Source organism: Onychostoma macrolepis, chromosome 07 (assembly GCF_012432095.1).
Source record: "Onychostoma macrolepis isolate SWU-2019 chromosome 07, ASM1243209v1, whole genome shotgun sequence".
Lineage (NCBI taxonomy): Eukaryota > Metazoa > Chordata > Actinopteri > Cypriniformes > Cyprinidae > Onychostoma > Onychostoma macrolepis.
Genome location: NC_081161.1, coordinates 15,538,837 through 15,558,422, shown reverse-complemented (window position 1 = coordinate 15,558,422; position 19,586 = coordinate 15,538,837). Strand labels below are relative to the sequence as shown.

General features: G+C 36.3%; 1 protein-coding gene across 3 annotated transcripts in view; it reads left to right on the top strand.

The window, feature by feature from the left end:
* pcxb (pyruvate carboxylase b) overlaps window positions 1-19,586 on the top strand; it is a 176,032-nt gene that overhangs the window by 12,342 nt on the left and 144,104 nt on the right. For all 3 annotated transcript variants that reach the window (XM_058781442.1, XM_058781443.1, XM_058781444.1), the window contains exon 8: window positions 16,328-16,446. In XM_058781442.1, coding sequence (XP_058637425.1) covers window positions 16,328-16,446 — 119 coding nt within the window. The remainder of the gene's footprint in view (window positions 1-16,327; window positions 16,447-19,586) is intronic.

Below are 19,586 nucleotides of genomic sequence, written 5' to 3'. Positions count from 1 at the left end.
TCTGCCTGCTCTGTCAAAACTGAGTGCAAGCTTGCACACACACACACACACACACACACACACTTTTAGATATCTCCTCTGACCTTAGAGTTAGTGACAGAAGGATTACAGATTTGGAGAGATGGACTCGCCACCCAGTGATTACAAGGTGTGTGCGTGAGCACCGTTACCAATTCCCATCTGTTGATAAACCACATGCTGTCAGTTTTGATAAGTCACTTGCCCCTGTAGGAGTCAAATTTGTATGTATCATCTTTTGAAATGATATTAGTGATGCTGGCAGCAGCAGAGAAAAGGTGAAGAGAGAGAGAGAGGGAAAGAGAGACCATCCAGGCGAGAGAGAGAGAGCAAGAGATGACAGATAAAGATGGAGAGACAGGATAAATCAATATTGGGCAGGTGCAGCAGACAGGATGGGTTTACTGTTCTATTTTTTGGCTTGATGAAACCTGGCAAGCTGTTGCATGTCCTCAGTCCCTATTGTTTTCTTGTATAAACTGCTTGCAAAATAGGTACATTTACAACAGGTGGCGGTATTTCATTCCAGCTTATTTTAGGCTTGTATGTATTCCTTTGAATTGTTAAGAAGATTGAAAAACTGCACCTTAAATGACCCTCTAATTACTTTTTGTACTTGTATTCTCCATAGCAAAGTAAGGAAGATCTCATTTATACACAGAGTTAACAACACAAGCTAATTAAAAGAGTAGTGCGGCTACTGAAAGCTTTCCATAATTAAGATTTCACTGTTTTCATTCATTATCTGCGCAAGGTTATAGGCCTGTGTTAGCCTCTGGTTGTTTCAAATTACAGAGCCAACTTTTATCTCAACTGTTGTCGGATTACAGTATAAGAACACTGTGCTTGTATTTTAGCATCTTTGGAGGTATACTAACACTTGATGTGGTATATGTTTGGCAAGTTTAATAGCCCGCCTGCCTCCTACAGAGGTTACACAGGTGTTTATGGGCTTTATTGGATGGTCACATGATTGCTGATGTAAAAGCCTTTTGAATACTTTTGATAGTAGTACCACTGGATGGAAAAAAAGAGAAAATGTGAACTGCAAGAGAGATGCTGGAAGCAGAGGTGAGACAAAAAGGCAATATAATAGTAGCATTTGCAGGAGGTTGTGAACACGTGTTGTTGCTGTTTCATAAGAGCTGTGGGCTTATTTGACAACTTTGGAATATGCCTGATGAATATTTGTGAGCTGCATTTGGATGAGACAATTGCATTTTAATAGACATTACATTGAGCTGAGGCACAGTGACAACTGACAGTGAGCCAGTGTGGGTTAGTTAATGGCCAATTGCTAATGTAATGCAGTATTATATAATACAATTTTTTACACAGCAATTCACCAAATTGAAACTAGGCAAAATGGTGATATTGACACTATAGGGTGGAATGACTACTGTACTTCTGTTAATTGGTCAATCTAGCACTTTATTTTTAAATTTATTGTAGCTCAAGAACAGGATTGCTACATATATTTACTGCCTGGCAAGGGGGTATTTTGTAACAATTAGTAGTAATTAAGGGGACACTATTACAAAAATTCTCACAAGGAAAATTATATGAAGTAATTTATGTAGTTTGTATTATGTGTTGTTTTGATTAATTAAAAAACAAATTAGTAAACCTTAGGTTCACATACACATTCTGTCTAAGGTATTCACAGCTGCTAGTAAAAAATAATCATAAAAACTGAAGAATAACCAAATATGTGATACTGTAGCAGTGTTATTTTGATATCAAGATTGTTGGTTTGTTGGTTTAATTACTCATTGTTGTCAAATGTTTCTTGTTAGCCTGTGTTTCTCGGGCTTAGCCTTCCTCTTCCTTTGTTCAGGGCCAAGTCTTATTCTAACAATGTCCATGTATTGGACTGTTACCATGGAGTACTTTATTTGATACCTTTTCGTATTTTTCACTGTTCTCAGTTATGTAGTGACCAATAAAGTTTAGATTCTAAAACCTATTCTTCACTCTCCTTCTTCACTCTCATCCTCAAACCCTGTAAAATATAGAGATATTCCAATTTCAGTGTTTTCTGTTAATGATTTCAGTCTTTAAATGGATTGTTAACCCCAAAATGAAGATTTACTCACTGTCATGTAGTTTCAAACCTGCATGACTTTCTTCTGTAGAACTCTTAAAATGATATTTTTAAGAATGGTATAGTATAAAAAAACACAGAGATTTTTCTTCTGTTGTGAAATACATTTTAGACCACAGTTAAGCGGCAGTCGTATTAGACTTTGAGCATCAAAATATCTATAGACACTGCAACGGTATTAATATGACGTATAATACATTGAACATATAATAATACTTTGGGGGAAAAAATTATTATGCAATCTACACAACTTTACTGCAACACTGCAATCATGCATATTTAAAGTGCCCCTATTATGGGTTATGAAAGATTCATATTTTGGTTTTGGAAGTCTCCAACAACATGCATGCAAGGTTAAAAAACACTTTAATTTTCCCAACAAGTGGGCGGGCAATATGCTAATGTTTCATGTTGACGTCAACATGAAATGGCTTGGGATTCGTTTTAAAAACTGCTGATATTTTTAGTCACATTCTTCATGTAATACAAATTTGCAAGGGTGGAGTTCACCAAGCTTGAACTTTGGATTGTGCTTGAGCTTGTGTTTCCGGTTTCCTGGAATCATTCATATGCGTATCGATGGAAGTCGTGATGGTGTGATCGCACCTTTATAGTATTCTCAAAATGGCCAAAGTTTTTATCAGTTTTTGTTCCAGTTTTATACACTCTCCTGTGCGAAAAGGTTTGCTGGTCCCACATCACTTTGATGATTTCAGGAATTGCTGTTACTGGATGGAATAATGCACCAAGACCAGAATGAACTCATTATCCTGGATTTAGGTAGCAGCCCAGTTCTTTCAAAATTTCTATTAGCTGGCAGTCTTTGTAAGTTTTTTACTCACAAAAGCCCAAAAATCCCACAACTAATGCACTTGCCTTGCCAGTAGAATTGATCTTTAGAGCTCTTGGTGGTAAAGCTCTCTTGCTCCATTACAGTCTCTGTTTTGGATTGAAGCCCAACCAGCAGCTCTTTTTTTTATTCCTCTGGCCTACATGACATGAAATATAGGCCATTTATTATAATGTCATACTAATTTGATAATAAATTATACTCGCCTTCTTGGTCAGACTCCAATGCTGAAAGTGCTGTTTGAGCATGAGTGTTTTTTTTTCTTTGTCTGTGAAAAGAGCTTTATTTTACATCCACTTTCTTACCCATTACTGAGTCCGTAACAGCTGATGGAGTCCAGGCTGGTCTGACCTTGCAGGAATAACACGAGATGCTGAAGTCCTCTTCAGTCTACGCCGTTCCCTCGGTTCTCCCTCGCTGTGTAATTATTAGCCCTCACCTGAGTAGCCTCGAAAGCTCTAGCGTCTCGACAAGTTGGTTGGCGTCCTGGGGGTCTTGCAGGCTAAAGATATGCTGTTTTTGACATAACCAAGAATGAAAGTCTGACACCTTTTCTGTCACCTGGCAAAAGAAAAGACATCTATTAGGCCTAAATAATATCTCCCTTGTTATTCACCAGACAGAGATGTCAGTAGGAATTGACTAGCCAGGGGGTGCACTGGATCTTTTCCCGATGGGCTGGGCAACAAATTTATATATTTTATTGATTTATTTATTATATACACTGCCTTTCAAATGTTTGGAGTTGGTAAGATTTTTTTAAAAATTTGTTTTTCAAAAAAGTTACATACCAAGGCTGCTTTTATTTGATCAAAAATACAGTAAAAAAATAAAAATAATAATATTGTAAAATATTGTTAATTTTAATATAATTTAAAATGTAATTTATTCCTGTAATGACAAAGTTATCAGCAGCCATTACTTCAGTCTTTAGTGAGAAGATCATTCTAATATATTGATTTGGTGCTCAAGAAACATTTGTTTTAATTTCTTTTGACCATCAGTGTTAAAAACAAGCTGTGCTGTTTAATATTTTTTGTGGAAACTGTTTTTTTTTTTCAAGTTCAGAAGAACAGCAATTATTTGAAATATAAATCTTCCATAACATTATTAATATCTTCCTTGCTATCTTTGATGGATATTGTATATATACAAGCACGTTTATTTTTATATTTAATAACATAAATATAGTATTTAAAAAATAAATAATACAATAAAAATATCTTCTAATTATATCAGGCCAACCCATTTAAATCACAACTACAAGTCATGGCATAGGCATTAGTGTTCTTTAAGGATAAACAAACAAACAAACAACAACAAAAAAGAAAAACAATGTAAAATAATGTTTTTGTATTGAATAATCAGAATAATGATCCAAGGTTTATACTCTGGTCTTTTTTATTTGTTTATGTCTTTCATTCTGTCCAGAAGATCAATTTCTCTTTACTATATCCTCTTTCATTTTTTTTTTTTTCAAGATTTATGTCAAAATGTTCTTTTTAAATTTGTGTTGCTGCAATTTATTAAGGTTCTGTAACAAAATAAACTGTTGGGCTGGGCAACAAATTTATATATTTTATTTATTAATATATTATATACACTGCCTTTCAAATGTTTGGAGTTTAAAAAAAAAAAAAATTCCCCCCAAAGATGTTATGCCCACCAAGGCTGCAGTTAATTGATCAAAAGTACAGTAGTAATATTATTATTATTATTATTAATAATAATAATAATAATAATAATGTGAAATGTTGTTATAATTAAAATAACTGTTTTCAATGTTAATATTAGTGGTGGGCCGTTATCGGCGTTAACGTGCTGCGTTAACGTGAGACTCTTATCGGGCGATAAAAAAAATATCGCCGTTAATCTATTCTCAAAGTTGGGTTGGGAGCTGGGTCTATACTACGCAAGCTATGATGACTTTCACCTTGATATTTTAGCGCGGATGTATACCTAGCAGAATTGCACTGTAGGGGGCGAGAACGAGTCTTCGAACCTGTGTGTATGCATGCTAACATGGATGCAGCTATGAAGCCGCCGGGTTTGCTTCAGGGAAAATTTATTTTTAAGAAGCTTCCCAATGGAAATCGGCAAGTCATTTCTGTCTCTACATGGTCAAGCTCTCTGTATTGCGCGCACAGCGGAGTTCCGCCCCGGTTCGCGCACACACACACACACACACACACACACAAACACACACACACACAAACGTAAGCGCACACACAAGTGAGCACACTCCCACTCCTATTTGTAAATATTAAGCCGCAAAACGTCTATTTAAATATGACTTCTGTGTGTCTCTGTTAATGTATGGCGCAGACGCGGGGGTTTGTTCACTACTCATACAGAAGACCGCGTGACGCTTGCAGCGATATTAACGTCTGTAGTCTCACTAAGGACATAAATACTTCATGAGCATTCGAGCGTTTCATTTGAGAAAAACTATCCTCACGGCAACCCGTCAAAATAAAAGTTCGGTTTCACTTGAAGACATTGGGCAGAACGTAATAGGCTACTACTACTAAAACTATTAAAACCTTATCTTTAAGGAATAATCATACAATGTCTTCGATGTTATTATCAATATTAAATTCTTGATGACTGCTAGTTGTTTACTACTAGTAGTAAACTTATTCTGATCTACTTGGCAGAATTCAAATGAGCCATTTTAATCTAGATTAATCTAGATTAATTCCAAGATTACAGTGAGATTAATCTAGATTAAAAAAATTAATCTATGCCCACCACTAGTTAATATATTTTCAAATGTAATTTATTGCTGTAATGGCAAGTCTTTAGCCAGAAGATTCTTTCTGATATGCTGATTTGGTGCTCGAGAAACATTTCTTTTTATTTCTTTTTATTATCAGTCTTAAAAACTGTTGTTTTTGTGGAAACTTTTTTTTTTTCAAGTTCAAGAACAGCATTTATTTTAAATAGAAATAATTTATAACATTATAAATATACTTACGTACTGTCACTTTTGATGAATGTAAAGCATTGTTACTAAATGACAAAATCTTACTGCCCTCAAACTTATTATGGGTAGTGTATATATTTACAAGCAAGTTTATTTATATATTTTATAGCATTAATATCGTATTTAAAATAAATAAATAAATAAAAATGTAACCTTCTAATTATCTCAGGCCAACCTCTTTAGGCCACAATTGCAAGTCCTGGCATAGGCATCAGTGTTCTTTAAGGATTAAAAATAAATAAAAATAACACATGTAAAATGCTGTCGTTCTATTGAAAATTGAGAATAATCATCCACGATTTTTACCCTGAGCTCCATGACATTGTTGCAAGACTGTTTTTGTGATTGATCAAGGCTTTATCCTTCCAAGTGTGACTCTTTCTGAAATTCTGTGCCTTAATGTCATTGCTGTCCATGGTTCTGAAATGCTTTCATTTTAAATGCTGTATACATTTGTCTTGTGAGCTTGTGAGTAAGCAACAGTGGATAGTTAATTCTCAAGCGGACCACCTCAGTTCTGAGGGGACAGTTTATTTTGTTACAGAACCTTAACAAATTGCAGCAACAACAATTTAAAAAGAACATGTGGGCATAAATCTTGAAACTCTGTTCTTTTTATACCCTGTAACTAAATTAAATGGAGCTAGACTGAAAAAGAGAGTGAGGACATAGTAAAGAGAAATGGATCTTCTGGACAGGATGAAAGATGCAAATGAATAAAGAAGTAAACGCTGGTAGGGGTGAAAAGAGCAGCGAGGAGACAGTCGGTACTGTACTGTGAAGGACGTTCCCTCGGTTGCAAAATAAACACACATTTTTTGACATGAACGCATCACACACACGCATGCACACACACACACACACACACGCCTGAGGCTCCCACAGTATACCATGTGGAGTTGTGCTCTGCTGTTGATGGCCAGAGCTGTTGAATTGATTTATTACTTCTGGCTGCTGTTGTTGACATGGCTGAAATCTAAATGGCTACAGCCGGCTGGCAATGTAAGCACTTTAAAGGGCACCGTAAGTCATATATACTCGCTCTCACACAGTTTTATTGTATTTTCAATAAAAAGTAATTCCACAGTCTTGTGGTCTGTGCTCAAAAACATTGAATTCTGAGATTAAGCACATGGTATCAGAATCTCTTTGTGTTCGGAAGAAAAGGCCTATTGTCGCTTCCCTTTCCTTCCTTTACGGCATCCGTTCACACACATTCGCATGCACCTCTCCTGTGTCCATCCAAATGCCCCTCACTAAATAAAATGCTAAGTGCACTTAACCTTTCATAAACAGCGGAAGCCGAGGGATAAACAACAGAATAGCCGGCAGCTTGCTATCGTCAGCAGTCTGACTCGCTCCATGTGTCTGTGCTTGTTGGCTGATATCTCTCGCTCCATTTCGGTCTTTCTTTCAGGGGTTTATATGCAACGGATGTGATTTAAACAGAAATGAGCACGCTTTAAAGGAACGGAGAGCACAAAAGCGTTGTTGATAGATGCAGTTAACACACCACATGTACATCCACATGTGGTATAGTGTGTAATTCAGACTTTGAATGTAGATTTGTAATTGCTTTTCAGCTATTTGCATAGACTTGTGTGTGTGAACACCCACTTTAAAGCCCTGCTTATCTGTTGCGTATGTGTCTGATCTAGTGTCAGGGTGATTGCAGATTCTGTAAATGTGATCAGAAACATGTCCTCCCTTTCTTTCTCTCTCAATATCACTTTCTCACTCCCCCTCGCCGATTTGAAATGCAAATAGTTATTGGATGACAATGAATTTTGTAGCTAAAAGCCATTAACTCCGAGGTGATTGACTATAGCAAGCAAAATTCATGAATAAATCTTCAAGAAAGGATTATAGATAAAACTAGCTCATCAAATAACACAGAAGCCCGAGATAACCCGATTCTATCATTCTCTCCTCACATCTCACCTCTCTACTCCCTACAGAGAAATACAAACCATTCTTCAGCATACTGCAGTCTCCCTCATTCTATGCTTGCTCTTCCCTAAGGCTGTGTGGAGTGCTGCAAAGTGGGTGTTGCGCAAATGACTGCCAAATCTCTCTAAAACAGACGGGCCGCTGGTGCTATAAACGCCAGTCTTTTGTAGGGGTCCTATCCTAGGGGTTTAGAGTGAGCTCTTGACCCACACTCAGACAAACACATGTAGGATTGGCCGTTAAGGGAGACTTTTTCATTTCCCTGTTAAACAATGTGTCTATTGACTTAACCATAATTACTGTATTTATTTACTGTAAATATATACTCATTTGACTAATTACGCACTTATGTATGCTACATAGGCCTGCACATCATAGATAACTAGAGTACTCTTTATGTAAAGTTTCCTATAGATACTAAGATCAAGACTGTACTGCTTTTGCACTCCTGTTTTTTTTTTTTTTTTTTTAACCCAAATGGTTTTAAATGAGCACCAAAATCAACTGAGGACTGAAATACTCTAAAAGTGTTTAGTGCACTACTATTCAGTGTAGTTTGATTCGTGAATTACTGCCTTTTATGAGCCGGTTATTTTTAGTGCATCAAAAACACACAGCACGACCAGTGTATTCTAATTTCCAACCACATGATGGTTATAATAATTTTCATGTTTTTCATGTTGATCTCAAAATGAACCAGTAACTGTTGATGTGTTTTGCTGCACTGTAAGGCTTGTGAGGCATGTTTGACAATGTAAAACTAAACATTATGAGTTGTATTGTAGTTTTGATTTGATTGGATTGAAATCTGATTTGCATTTATTCTGTTATAATCTGAATGATTGGAAACAGATTTGAGGGCCAGAAATGTGATAAGTATTCAATTTCATTCCACAGAAGTTTGAAATGGAATAGCAAATCATTAACTAATGGAAATGTTTAAATTCTAAAGAAACACAAGTAGTGACAGATCTTTTCTTTTATATTGTGATGTACAGTACATCTATTTATATATTGGATTACTTAAAAAAAATAATAATAATAAGCAGACTAAATGACCGGTGACGTCTGACATACTTTACATCAGAGAGAAGTAATTTTACCTAATCCCCACTTCAAACACATACACTTCTAGAAATACACTAACCTACATATAAACCGGCTTATTCACAGTTCACTGCATTTATAACCTCATCTTCTGTGTGTATCTATACATTTTCATGCCTGAAAGTGTGTACACACAAACACCCTTTAGCAACAAATACATTTCTGTTCTCTAAGCTCTTAAGCTCTTGTTTGTGCCACCTGATGTGAGCTGCATTCACAATTGTTGTATAAGTTCTCAGAAACATGTATGCGAAAACTTTTACATATCTCTCTCTCTCTTTCAAGCTATTCTAATTGTGCTGTTCATGCGGGAGCTTATATTTAATGCATTTCACAGAGAGACTAAGAGAGACCGGCAGAAATGGTCTTCCGCAGAATGTCCTGGTGTTAACAAGCTTTAGGACTGCTCTTATCTGCTGACTCTTACTTTATATTCTGACTGAGAACATCAATCTTAATTCCACCAGACCGCCAGCAGGGGAGTTTTTGAGGGATTTCATTGGTTTCATCTGGAGTGTGTGTGTGGAAGGGGTGGTGTTATGAATTTTGTTTGTTTGTCTTTCAGTTTAGCATGGATGCCTTGGATTATATTCACTGAAGCTTTGGGGTCTTTTGGGGTCTTACTGAGTATTATGGGACATTTGCCATGGTTTTTATTGTCTTGTCTATGGGCCAGTTTGGTGGATTCAGAAGAACTTCAGCCTCAAGATTTTATTTTTTATTTTTTACAAAGCAAAGGAAGAGGGAGGGGATGTCAAAGCATTGAGAAGTAGAGCAGTAGGGCGAAGAGTGAGTTGTAGAGCAAAGTACTGCATTTAGCTGCAGTATGTCTGTTACAATTACAGTCCAGAGAGATAAGGGGAGAGAGTATTTTTCCTCTATTAAGGTGATAGAGTGGATGAAAGGTTACAAATAAGGAATGGAATTGAGAATGGAGAAAAATGATGAGCCAGATCAATGAGCAGATAGCAAGATTTAATGAGAATTTTTTTTTATTTTATTCTGGTTTATTTGTCATTGTCTGTGTTGCCATGACAACAGTTATCATGCCTGAAGATTACTAAAGAGCTGTGAAGTACAGTTGTGAAGTACTCTTGACCCCTTCACTCACTCATTCAGGCTTATTCACTCGTTCACCGACTTTTTCATTGATTCATTCTTTTACTGACACCCTCACTGACTCAATTGCTCTCTCTCACACACACACACACACACACACACACACTCACTCACTCACTCAGTTATACTTATTCCCAAATGATATGAACTATGAACTATGCACAGATTCTGATAGCCCATCCCTTTCCTTTTAATTGACGAAGTGCATGAAGTGTCCAACATTTTACACTTGTTGTTGTTGTTGTTGTTGTTAAATAAGTGCATAATCCAGGTATTTGAAGTGTACTTTTTCTTTTTAGAAATTTCAGTGTGAACACACAACTCACACTATTTATACAACAAAATGGCATATACTATTGCATGAGTATGCAAATTGGTATGTACCTATTCACACTCTCACTGATTTGTTCAATCACTGACTTATTTGCTTGATTACTGACTCATTTATTGACTCGCTCACAGTCACTAAATATCTCACTCACTCTCACTCACTCACTCACTCACACACACACACACACACACACACACACACACACACACACATTCAGACTCATTAACTTGTTCACTTACTTGCTCGTTGATTCACTCTTTTACTGAATCACTCACAAACCCAATTGATCATGCATTCACTCACTCACTCACTCACAGACTCATTCACTTTTCCACTGACTGACTTACTGATTCATTCATCGACTCACTCCTTCACAGTCTCACTCATTTGCTCATTCGCTTACTGACTCACTCACTCAGACACACTCATTTACTTCCTCCCTCACTTGTTCACACTTGCAGTGAGCTTGTTTTTTTTTATGTAACTCTGTTTTTAAGGCTCTGAATCATAATCAAAGTTTTAATTCTTTAAAACAGTTGAACAGATTATTTTCTTCCTTCACTCTTTGGTCCAGTGTGGGATGATCTGAAGGAGGGGATGAACCCAGTGGTTTTCCAATATTGCGCTTTTCACAGAATGCTCACTGTAGTGCATGAAAGGCCTTGTTTGTGTGAGTACTTCTCTAATGTACTCCGAACAGAAAATCTGCCATCTGCTTTTTTGTCTGAAACACTGAGATATAAAATCTATAAACAGTAAAGCAGATCCTCATAATAGCAAGTTTTATTTGAACTTGTCTTGTTTATTATACTTTCTTACACTCAGTTAAATGGTTTCATTAGTTCATAACATAAAGTGTTCTCTAGATGTCACTAAAGCAGCGAGTTGAGTCTGAGCACGTCTGGAGCTCTGACGTGCTGCCGGTAGTGATTGAACAGTGATGATGTGTGCTAATAACCATAGTGATTTTCTACTTCTCTTTGTATTCTCATCATGTGTTCACATCTGCTTTGGACCCAATCTCTATTTTTCTCATTGGCGTATTCTGGGTCATATCTGTAGGTGAATGGTCACCATAGCAGCCACTTGAGAGCCGATTATAATCACATGTGTCACCGCAAACACGTCTGATCAAAAAGACACTGATTGCATCGCTCTCTCCCCACCCCCCACTCTTTTCTCTTCTCTTCACCATCTGTCCTTTCATCAGGCCCCTCCTTATGGAACTCGTTATAACCTGCCTATTTGATGCTGCATCCTAAAGGGAAGTAGCAAAATAAAGTTTATTGAATTCACCTCAAAAGTATTTTGTAGAAACCAGAAATCCAATGGTGAGGTGAAAGGATTAGAAAAGAGATAGGGAGGTATATCGACACTTCTGCAGGTCAAGGAGGTCTGTAGCATCTTCAGGAAGCTATCTGTTAGCATTCCTGCTCATCTCCTGAAAAACTGAAGAAACCTAACCGAAGCCATCCTTTCTTGTTTGGGGCGTAAATGTACCATTTCCAAAAAGTTGGAACATTTTGTAAAATGCAATAAATTAATTTTGATGCCTGCAAAGTTGAGACAGAGATAAAATGAAAGTGAAAAGATTATCCAAGTTAAACTGTTTTGAAACATTCCAAAATAAGCAGGTCAATCTCAGTCAGCATAGGGAAAGGCAGGAAACCTTTGCTGAATGTGCATCACCTTCGAGCGCTGCGTGAGAACCCTTCATGCTACTGTGTTAAATATAGCCACATGGGCTCAGGAGTACTTCAGAAAACCGTTTGTCTCTGCGTTAAGAAATGCAGCTTGAATCTTTGTTACTCAAAAACAAAGCCTTACATAAATTCTATGCAAAGATGCTGCCAAGTTCTCTGGGCCCAAGCTCTTCTCAGCTCATCTCACTGTCTAAAAGACAGCAGTAATATGTGCTGTGGTCAGATGAGTCCATGTTTCAGCTTGTTTTGGGGAAAAAACAAACATTGAGTTCTCTGTGCCAAAAACAAAAGAGACCATCCAGACCACATCAACAGCATTTGTCATTGTATGGGGTACATCAGTGCCCATGGGCACGACATTACATATGTAGAAGGTGCCATTACATTACATATGAAGGTACCATTAAGGCTGAGGCATATATTAAGATTGAACAAAGACATATGCTGCCACAAAATTACGACTTTTCCAGGGAATTCCTTGGTTATTAGAGTGAGACAATGCAAAGCCTCTTTCTGCACGAGCAACAACAGTATGTTTTCATAGACAGAGCAGATGTGCTTGACTGGCCTGCCTGCAGTCCAGATCTGTCTCCTACTGAAAATGTATGGCATCTCATGAATAGGAGAATAAGACAACAATGACCACCGACTGTTGAGCAGGTGAAGTTTTGCATTAACCAAGATTGGTTGAGATTTTTTTTTTCAAATGTATTTTTTTATTGAGCAAGCATGCATTAAATTGATCCAATTGATCTGTTCCAAATAAATGCTGTTCTTTTGAACATTTTATTCATCAAAGAATCCTGAAGAAATGCATCATAGTTTCTACAAAATTATTAAGCAGCATAGCACTACCGTTTTTAACATTTGATAATTAGAAGAAATGTTTCTTAATCACCAAATCAGCATATTAGAACTATTTATGAAATTTCATGCGACACTGAAGACTGACTTTCTTTTCTAAATAAATGCAGCCTTGGTGAACATTAGACTCAAAAACATAACAATCCTACTGCCCCCAAATTGTTTGAATGGTAGTGTATCTTGCAGTGCTATAAAAGGTTTTGACTGGTACAGATTCTTCTATACTGTTTATAAAGCTTAATCTACAGTATATTGTATGTATTTGTAATTTTGTAGACCGTATGAGGTGAAGAGGCAAAAAGGTATGACATGATGTGACAGGTTAAAATAAAATTAGCATCAGCATTTTGGTTGAGATCTCTGTGGTGCTTTACAGGTAAGGACAGTGAAGAGTGAGTAGTTGAGTAAAGTTGAACAGCATAATTAAAGGAAAGGCCTTATTTTCAGGTACAAAGTAGATGTAAACCCAACTTCCAGTGGGGCCTCAATAAGTCTTAAAGGTATTATAAGGTATGAGAGACCATGCTGCATTGTGAATAAGTCATGGCTGAAGGGTGTTGTTAGGCATGATACAAAGCAGAGTATCTTCCAAGAGAAGTATCTTTCGTATGAGAAGACTTTCTTTGACAGCGTGAAGTGTGAAGATAAAGGTGAATGATGCAACATAAGGCCAGCAGGGGTCAATCATAAATTATTAAAGAAATAATAAACAGTTATTTTTTGTTGAATCACATAATACATGTTGCAACGTGTGGTTGCTAAGGGTGTTTTGCAATGATACACAAAGCCGTTGGGTGAAATAGTCATAGCCGTTCTTTATCATGAATAAAACACAGCTGTTGAACAATCAGAATCAAAGACTGAAGCTAACCATTTTATAAATCAGTTATATTAACATAATCTTAATTAAAATACTAAAACATATACTAAAAATAAAGAAGCAGAACATTTAACAGACACCATATTTTTGCATTTATTTTTATTAGAACAGAAGTCGAAGAGGTAGGCGTACACATTATCTTAGATACGATTGCCTTTGAATACTGTCTTGGATAAAGGTGAACCTTGGAGTCAAAATGATTGAGAACCAATGGTGTAAAAACTATTATGTTTCTCTAGCTATGCTATGTCAGGGTTTTGTTGTTGTTTGTTTAGTTTGAGTTTGGATTGATTTTACAGTGTTATTTAACTCTGATGTATGATTTAAGAATGTCCATTTATATGATGTTTATTAATGTATAGAACAATAGACACATATAATATGATTTATTGGATAAATATGCATGCATTCTACTCCTTTTTATATACAAGTCAGTTATAGTATATTTATTTAAATGAACGTATGTATAAATCAGTTAAATAAATCAGTTTATTATGGAAAAAAAAATCATGTCACATTAGTGCATGTCAGAAGACCAGCAGCATTGGGTAAATCAACATATTCTCACAATTTTCCATTTATGACTGTAGTTACATTTGTATCCACATGAATCAGATCAATTCTTGCCTTCCAGTGGTATCAATTTGTACATGTAGTTGCAGGTTCTGAAGCAACATTCAGGCTTGATAAATCACTTTGTGGGTGCAGTTTAATCTATTAGCAATGGCATCAGCATGTATTTTGTGCATGTATTGAGAAACGGTTTTACAGATTACAGATTACAAATTCAGCACCCTAAAAAATTGACAAATTGACAGAAACCCTTGTGGTTTTAACTCAGAATTCACTAGTTCATTCATTTTTTATTTTTTTCATTCATTGATTTATTTGTTTGTTCAGTCACCCATATGTTTTTTTCATTGATTCATTCATTTGTTCCTTCTCCCTCCCTCTCTCTAGTGGTTTAGCTGACATCAGTTTGAACCCTGTTCTCATGGTCATGTTAGTCGGTTAAGATTAAAGAGCTTCAAATCCTCCTGGCACGATTGGCATGGGGTGTGGAGGGATGCGGGAAAGAGGGATGAATGGAAAAAGGGCGGGCGCTGAGTAAAAGAGTGAATTAATTTTGTCAAATCAGCGTCACAGCAGTTTAAAAGTCTGTTTGTTTGTGTAAAGCATCTAAAAGTGTGGATTTATGTCCATGTATATGTGGTAAATATTGTAATATGTCAGAGTGAGTTTACAAAGCTATGTTTGAAATTATATGTGTGTTTGTGTATTTGTGTTTGTGTTGTTTGTGTGGGTGAGCGTCTGCTTTTGGCAAGCTCATTGCAATGTGGGATTAGTAGGCAATGCTGAATTGTGGGGAGAAATTGGATCAGATTACAGTGAATTTTGGCACCGGATTATCTTCAATCCCTTCAGTGTATCCAAGTAGCCTGAATGAGTGTTTATGAAAGAGAGCGTGAGAGAGAAGACACCAGAAAAAGAGAAGAGAGTTGCAGACTTTAGTGGATTCTTGTATTTTCTTCTCTTATGTTTAATATGAGACTGTCTTCATCTCACCTAGGATATCTGTCTCTATATCTCATGCACATCTCCTGCTCCATGGGTTGTGTTTTTGACTGGTGTCAAGACCAGCGGTCCTGCTGATTTCATGGCTTTTACCAGAAGCCTCTTTGCTTCCTTCCACTGGCACCACGCTGTTCAGCAGAATTAACCAATCGCCTGAGGATTTTTTTTTTCTTTTTTCTACAAGCTTGAGAGATTTAAAAGGGAAAGTTTGGGCTTTTTAAACTAAATCTCTGCTCATCATGTTAGGTTCAAATTGTCATTCCTCTGGGAGCTCAAGCAGAAGCCCCTGGGAATACCGGCACATGTAAATAAAGTTCTCAAACTTACTCATCTTCTCCCAATTTCCATACCAAAATATCTGACATTGTTACCACTATTTCTAGTTTCTAACAGAAAGCATCTTTTGATTATTGCATGCTGTGGAGCTTGTGTGTTGGGTTCTTGTATCATGTCTTAACTTAGCAACCGATTTTACTGGATGCCTTCCAGAGAACAGTGCTGCTTGAACTATATCAGAGATAGGCAGCTCTGGTCCCGGAGGGCCACCATCCTGCAGAGTTTAGCTCTTTCCCTAATCGAACACACTTGAAAACTCTTTAAGAAAAAATTATACAGTCAGGTGTGTTTGATTAGGGATGGAAATAAACTCTGAAGCTGCCCATCCGTGAACTAGAGACTTATGAGGCTAGAGACTTACTCAACTAGATGTTCACTTCCAACTGACCTAATTTTAGTAGAGCTGTGTGATAAGGAGGTTTAAGGTGGTTCGTAAACAACATATGCTCACAATGCTAAATGTTTTTTCTTGCAAACACTACAACTCTTAAATGTTTTCCGTAGGTGGGCTATGAGAATGCAGGTACAGTGGAGTTCCTGGTGGACAAACATGGAAAACACTACTTCATCGAGGTGAACTCCCGACTGCAGGTGGAACATACTGTTACAGAGGAAATCACTGAGTGAGTGACCAATTATGTAATGACATTTTCAAGATGCACATAATAAACTCCCAAAGATGTTGAGGATTTTATAGCTTTTTTGCTAGATTTATAGCTTGTTTTGAGCTATTTTCCAAAATGTTAAGTTGGCATATGTTAAGCGTTAAATGAATAGCAAATCAAAAACACATCATAGATTTGTGTTTGTGTGTATATGCTCCATTCATTTCTCTGAATCAGAATGTCTGGAGGATATTACATTTACATTTGCTATTATATTCTATTAGGTGCTTTTTTTATCAAAGCAAATTCTAAGAAAGCACAAACATTATGTACACTGCAATTACTTCAACAGTCAAGCAATGAAGAGCACTTGTGTGCAAATATATATATATGCTGAAATAATTGCATTCACACACTACAGTAGCACTCAGAGTTAAGACAATCTGATAGCTGATAGCTGAATTTATTTGGTTTCTAGCTGGTTCAAGCTTGACCTGCTCTCAGGTAGACAAGTTTTATTTATTTATTTACTTACTTACTTAAAAGGACTATCTATACATTAAAATAATTTTATATATATATATATATATATATATAGTGCTAGCGTGCGTTTAAATATTATTGTAGACAATGATGGGCCTTTGTTAATAAGTCAAAAAAGTCAAGAAAGTTAAAAGGTTAAGAACCAATGCAAAGCAAATTCTAAGGAAGCACAAACACTATGTACACTGCAATTACTTAAACAGTCGAGCACTGAAGAGCACTTGTGTGCAAATGTACAAAATCTGCAATAATTGCATTCACACACTGCAGCTGCACTCAGAGTTAATTTACATGGTTTCTAGCTGGTCCAATCTTAACCTGCTTTAAACCCGGTAGATCTGTTTTTCTTTTTTTTTTTTAATTCATTCATTTATTTGTTTATTTACAAGGAATTCCCATACATTAAATCAAGATAATAAATAAATAAATAATAAAACAGTGCTAGAGTGCATTCAAATATTGTTGTAGACAATGTTGGGTCTTTGTCAAAAATGTCCAAAAAGTTAAAAAGGTTGAAAACCACTGCATTAGGTCAAACTGTACACTAAAAAAAAAAAAATAAATCTTTAAAATTAACAGCAAAAAACTGGCAGCTGTGGTTGCTAGAACTTTACCGTAAAATATACGGTAGCAACATTTTAGGTTTTACAGATTTAATACAGATAAAACCATATTTCATGAACTGATATAATGTTAATATGCCAACCCATTGAAGTATTGAAATTTGTTTAGTAACTTTGTAATACACTGATAACCACCAAAAGCAGGTGGTGATGAGAAAGTCACATGCAGCTTATCACAAGTAGCTTTTCCACAAACTGAGAAGGAAAATACTAACATATATACTGTAGAAGGTGCACAGTCTCATTCACACAAACAGTAAACACCATCATGGTAACTGAAATAATGCAATAAACATTAATTTAACAACATCATATGTAACATACAACGCTAATGTACACAACAGATCAGAAAAAAAAAAATAAGAAGAAACAGTTATTTCAACAAAAAAGCATCAAATATGAAATGTAAGCAGGGAATTCTGGGATTGTCAATTTACGTTTTTTTCACTGTAAATTATACGTTCATTTTCACTTATGGTAAAACTGTATTTTACTGTAAAATTACATGTAATGTCCAATACAGTTTTTCACCGTATGTAGTAGGGGAACTTACCGTTAACCGTCACTTTGGACCAGCAACAAACCAGCTACTGTTTTCCAGACAGCTTAAGCTGTTTTTTCCCTGTTTAAGTCAAATCAACAAACCTAGTAGTGCTAGTACTACTGTACGTACAGAAGCACTAGTGAGAGTGCAGTACTAATTTAATGGTCAGTGAGTCCTGAAAGAGATTTTGTATGTTCAGTCGATGTGAATGTGATTCCTGAAAGAAGTAAATCATAAATTGGTGCCTGAAGACAGTGAATTACACAAAATGATGTGTCGACTGTTTTTGATTGGTTATTTGATGTATGTGCTTCATTGGTTCCACAATGAATGTGTAGGCCAGAATATCACTAGTGTGTGAAGACATTTAGCATGCATGTGAATTTGCATCCATACGTAGGTGCATGTTTTTTGCAGACTGTCATAAAGTACAGTGTCTAGGATAAATGCTTGTCTGCCACCCCACCTTGAGAAGTTGGTCAAGGGGAGAGAGAGATGGTAGGAAGAGAGAACATGTGTTAGGAACAGCATGTGTATGAGAGAAAAAGAGTGTGAGAGAGAGGAAGGAAAAGAAAAGAGGCGTTATAAATAGCTCTCACCTCCCCTGATAACCTATGAGCTGCTCCATAATGACATAGAGATGAGCCTGATCTCATCACACACACACGCACACACACATACACACCCATGCTGACAAGCACGCAGACATTAACGCACTGATGAGTCAAATGATTGATAGCGCTCCTTTCATTCTTCCTCTACACACATACACACACACAAACGCATCTTTCTGTTTTCCAGCACAACTTCCTCACCACAGAAATGGAGTCTCATACATTATAGATATCAGAGTTGTCAAGTGTAGTTGACAGTGCTGCTTTGAATCGGCTCTCATTGCGTGTGCTGCCATCGTACATTTGCAAAGGGTTTACTGAAATATATAATAAAAATTAGTCTGTCATTTGTATGGATATTATACTGCCTCCTTTACATGGGGAAATATAGATGGTCTGTAATGCAGTCATATTTGTACATGTTATTTGTACATATTTTGCTCCACAAAGTGCGTGCGTGCGTGCGTGCGTATGAAAGATAATAATATATTCCATTTTATACGCTAATGTGATCCATTCGTTGTGGTTTCTGTTTGTTTACTGTTTAATGTCATAAAGTGTGACTGTTTTTGATTTGATACAAACACTGTAATTTCTTTTGCATGCTTATTATAATGAAAGAAATGGAAATGTGGTCTTAGGGAAAAGACCTTTCTATATTCTATTTTTCTACACTTTTATTTACTTTACGGTAACAAACTATCCATCTCTTTCCTAGTTCTGTGTTTATTAGTTGTATACAACTGTGTACAGGGTTTTTTGTTCCTGTTTTTTTTTTTTTTTTCAGCATAAAATGTGAGTATAGAGCTATAAAATGAATGTGGACAGAGAGGA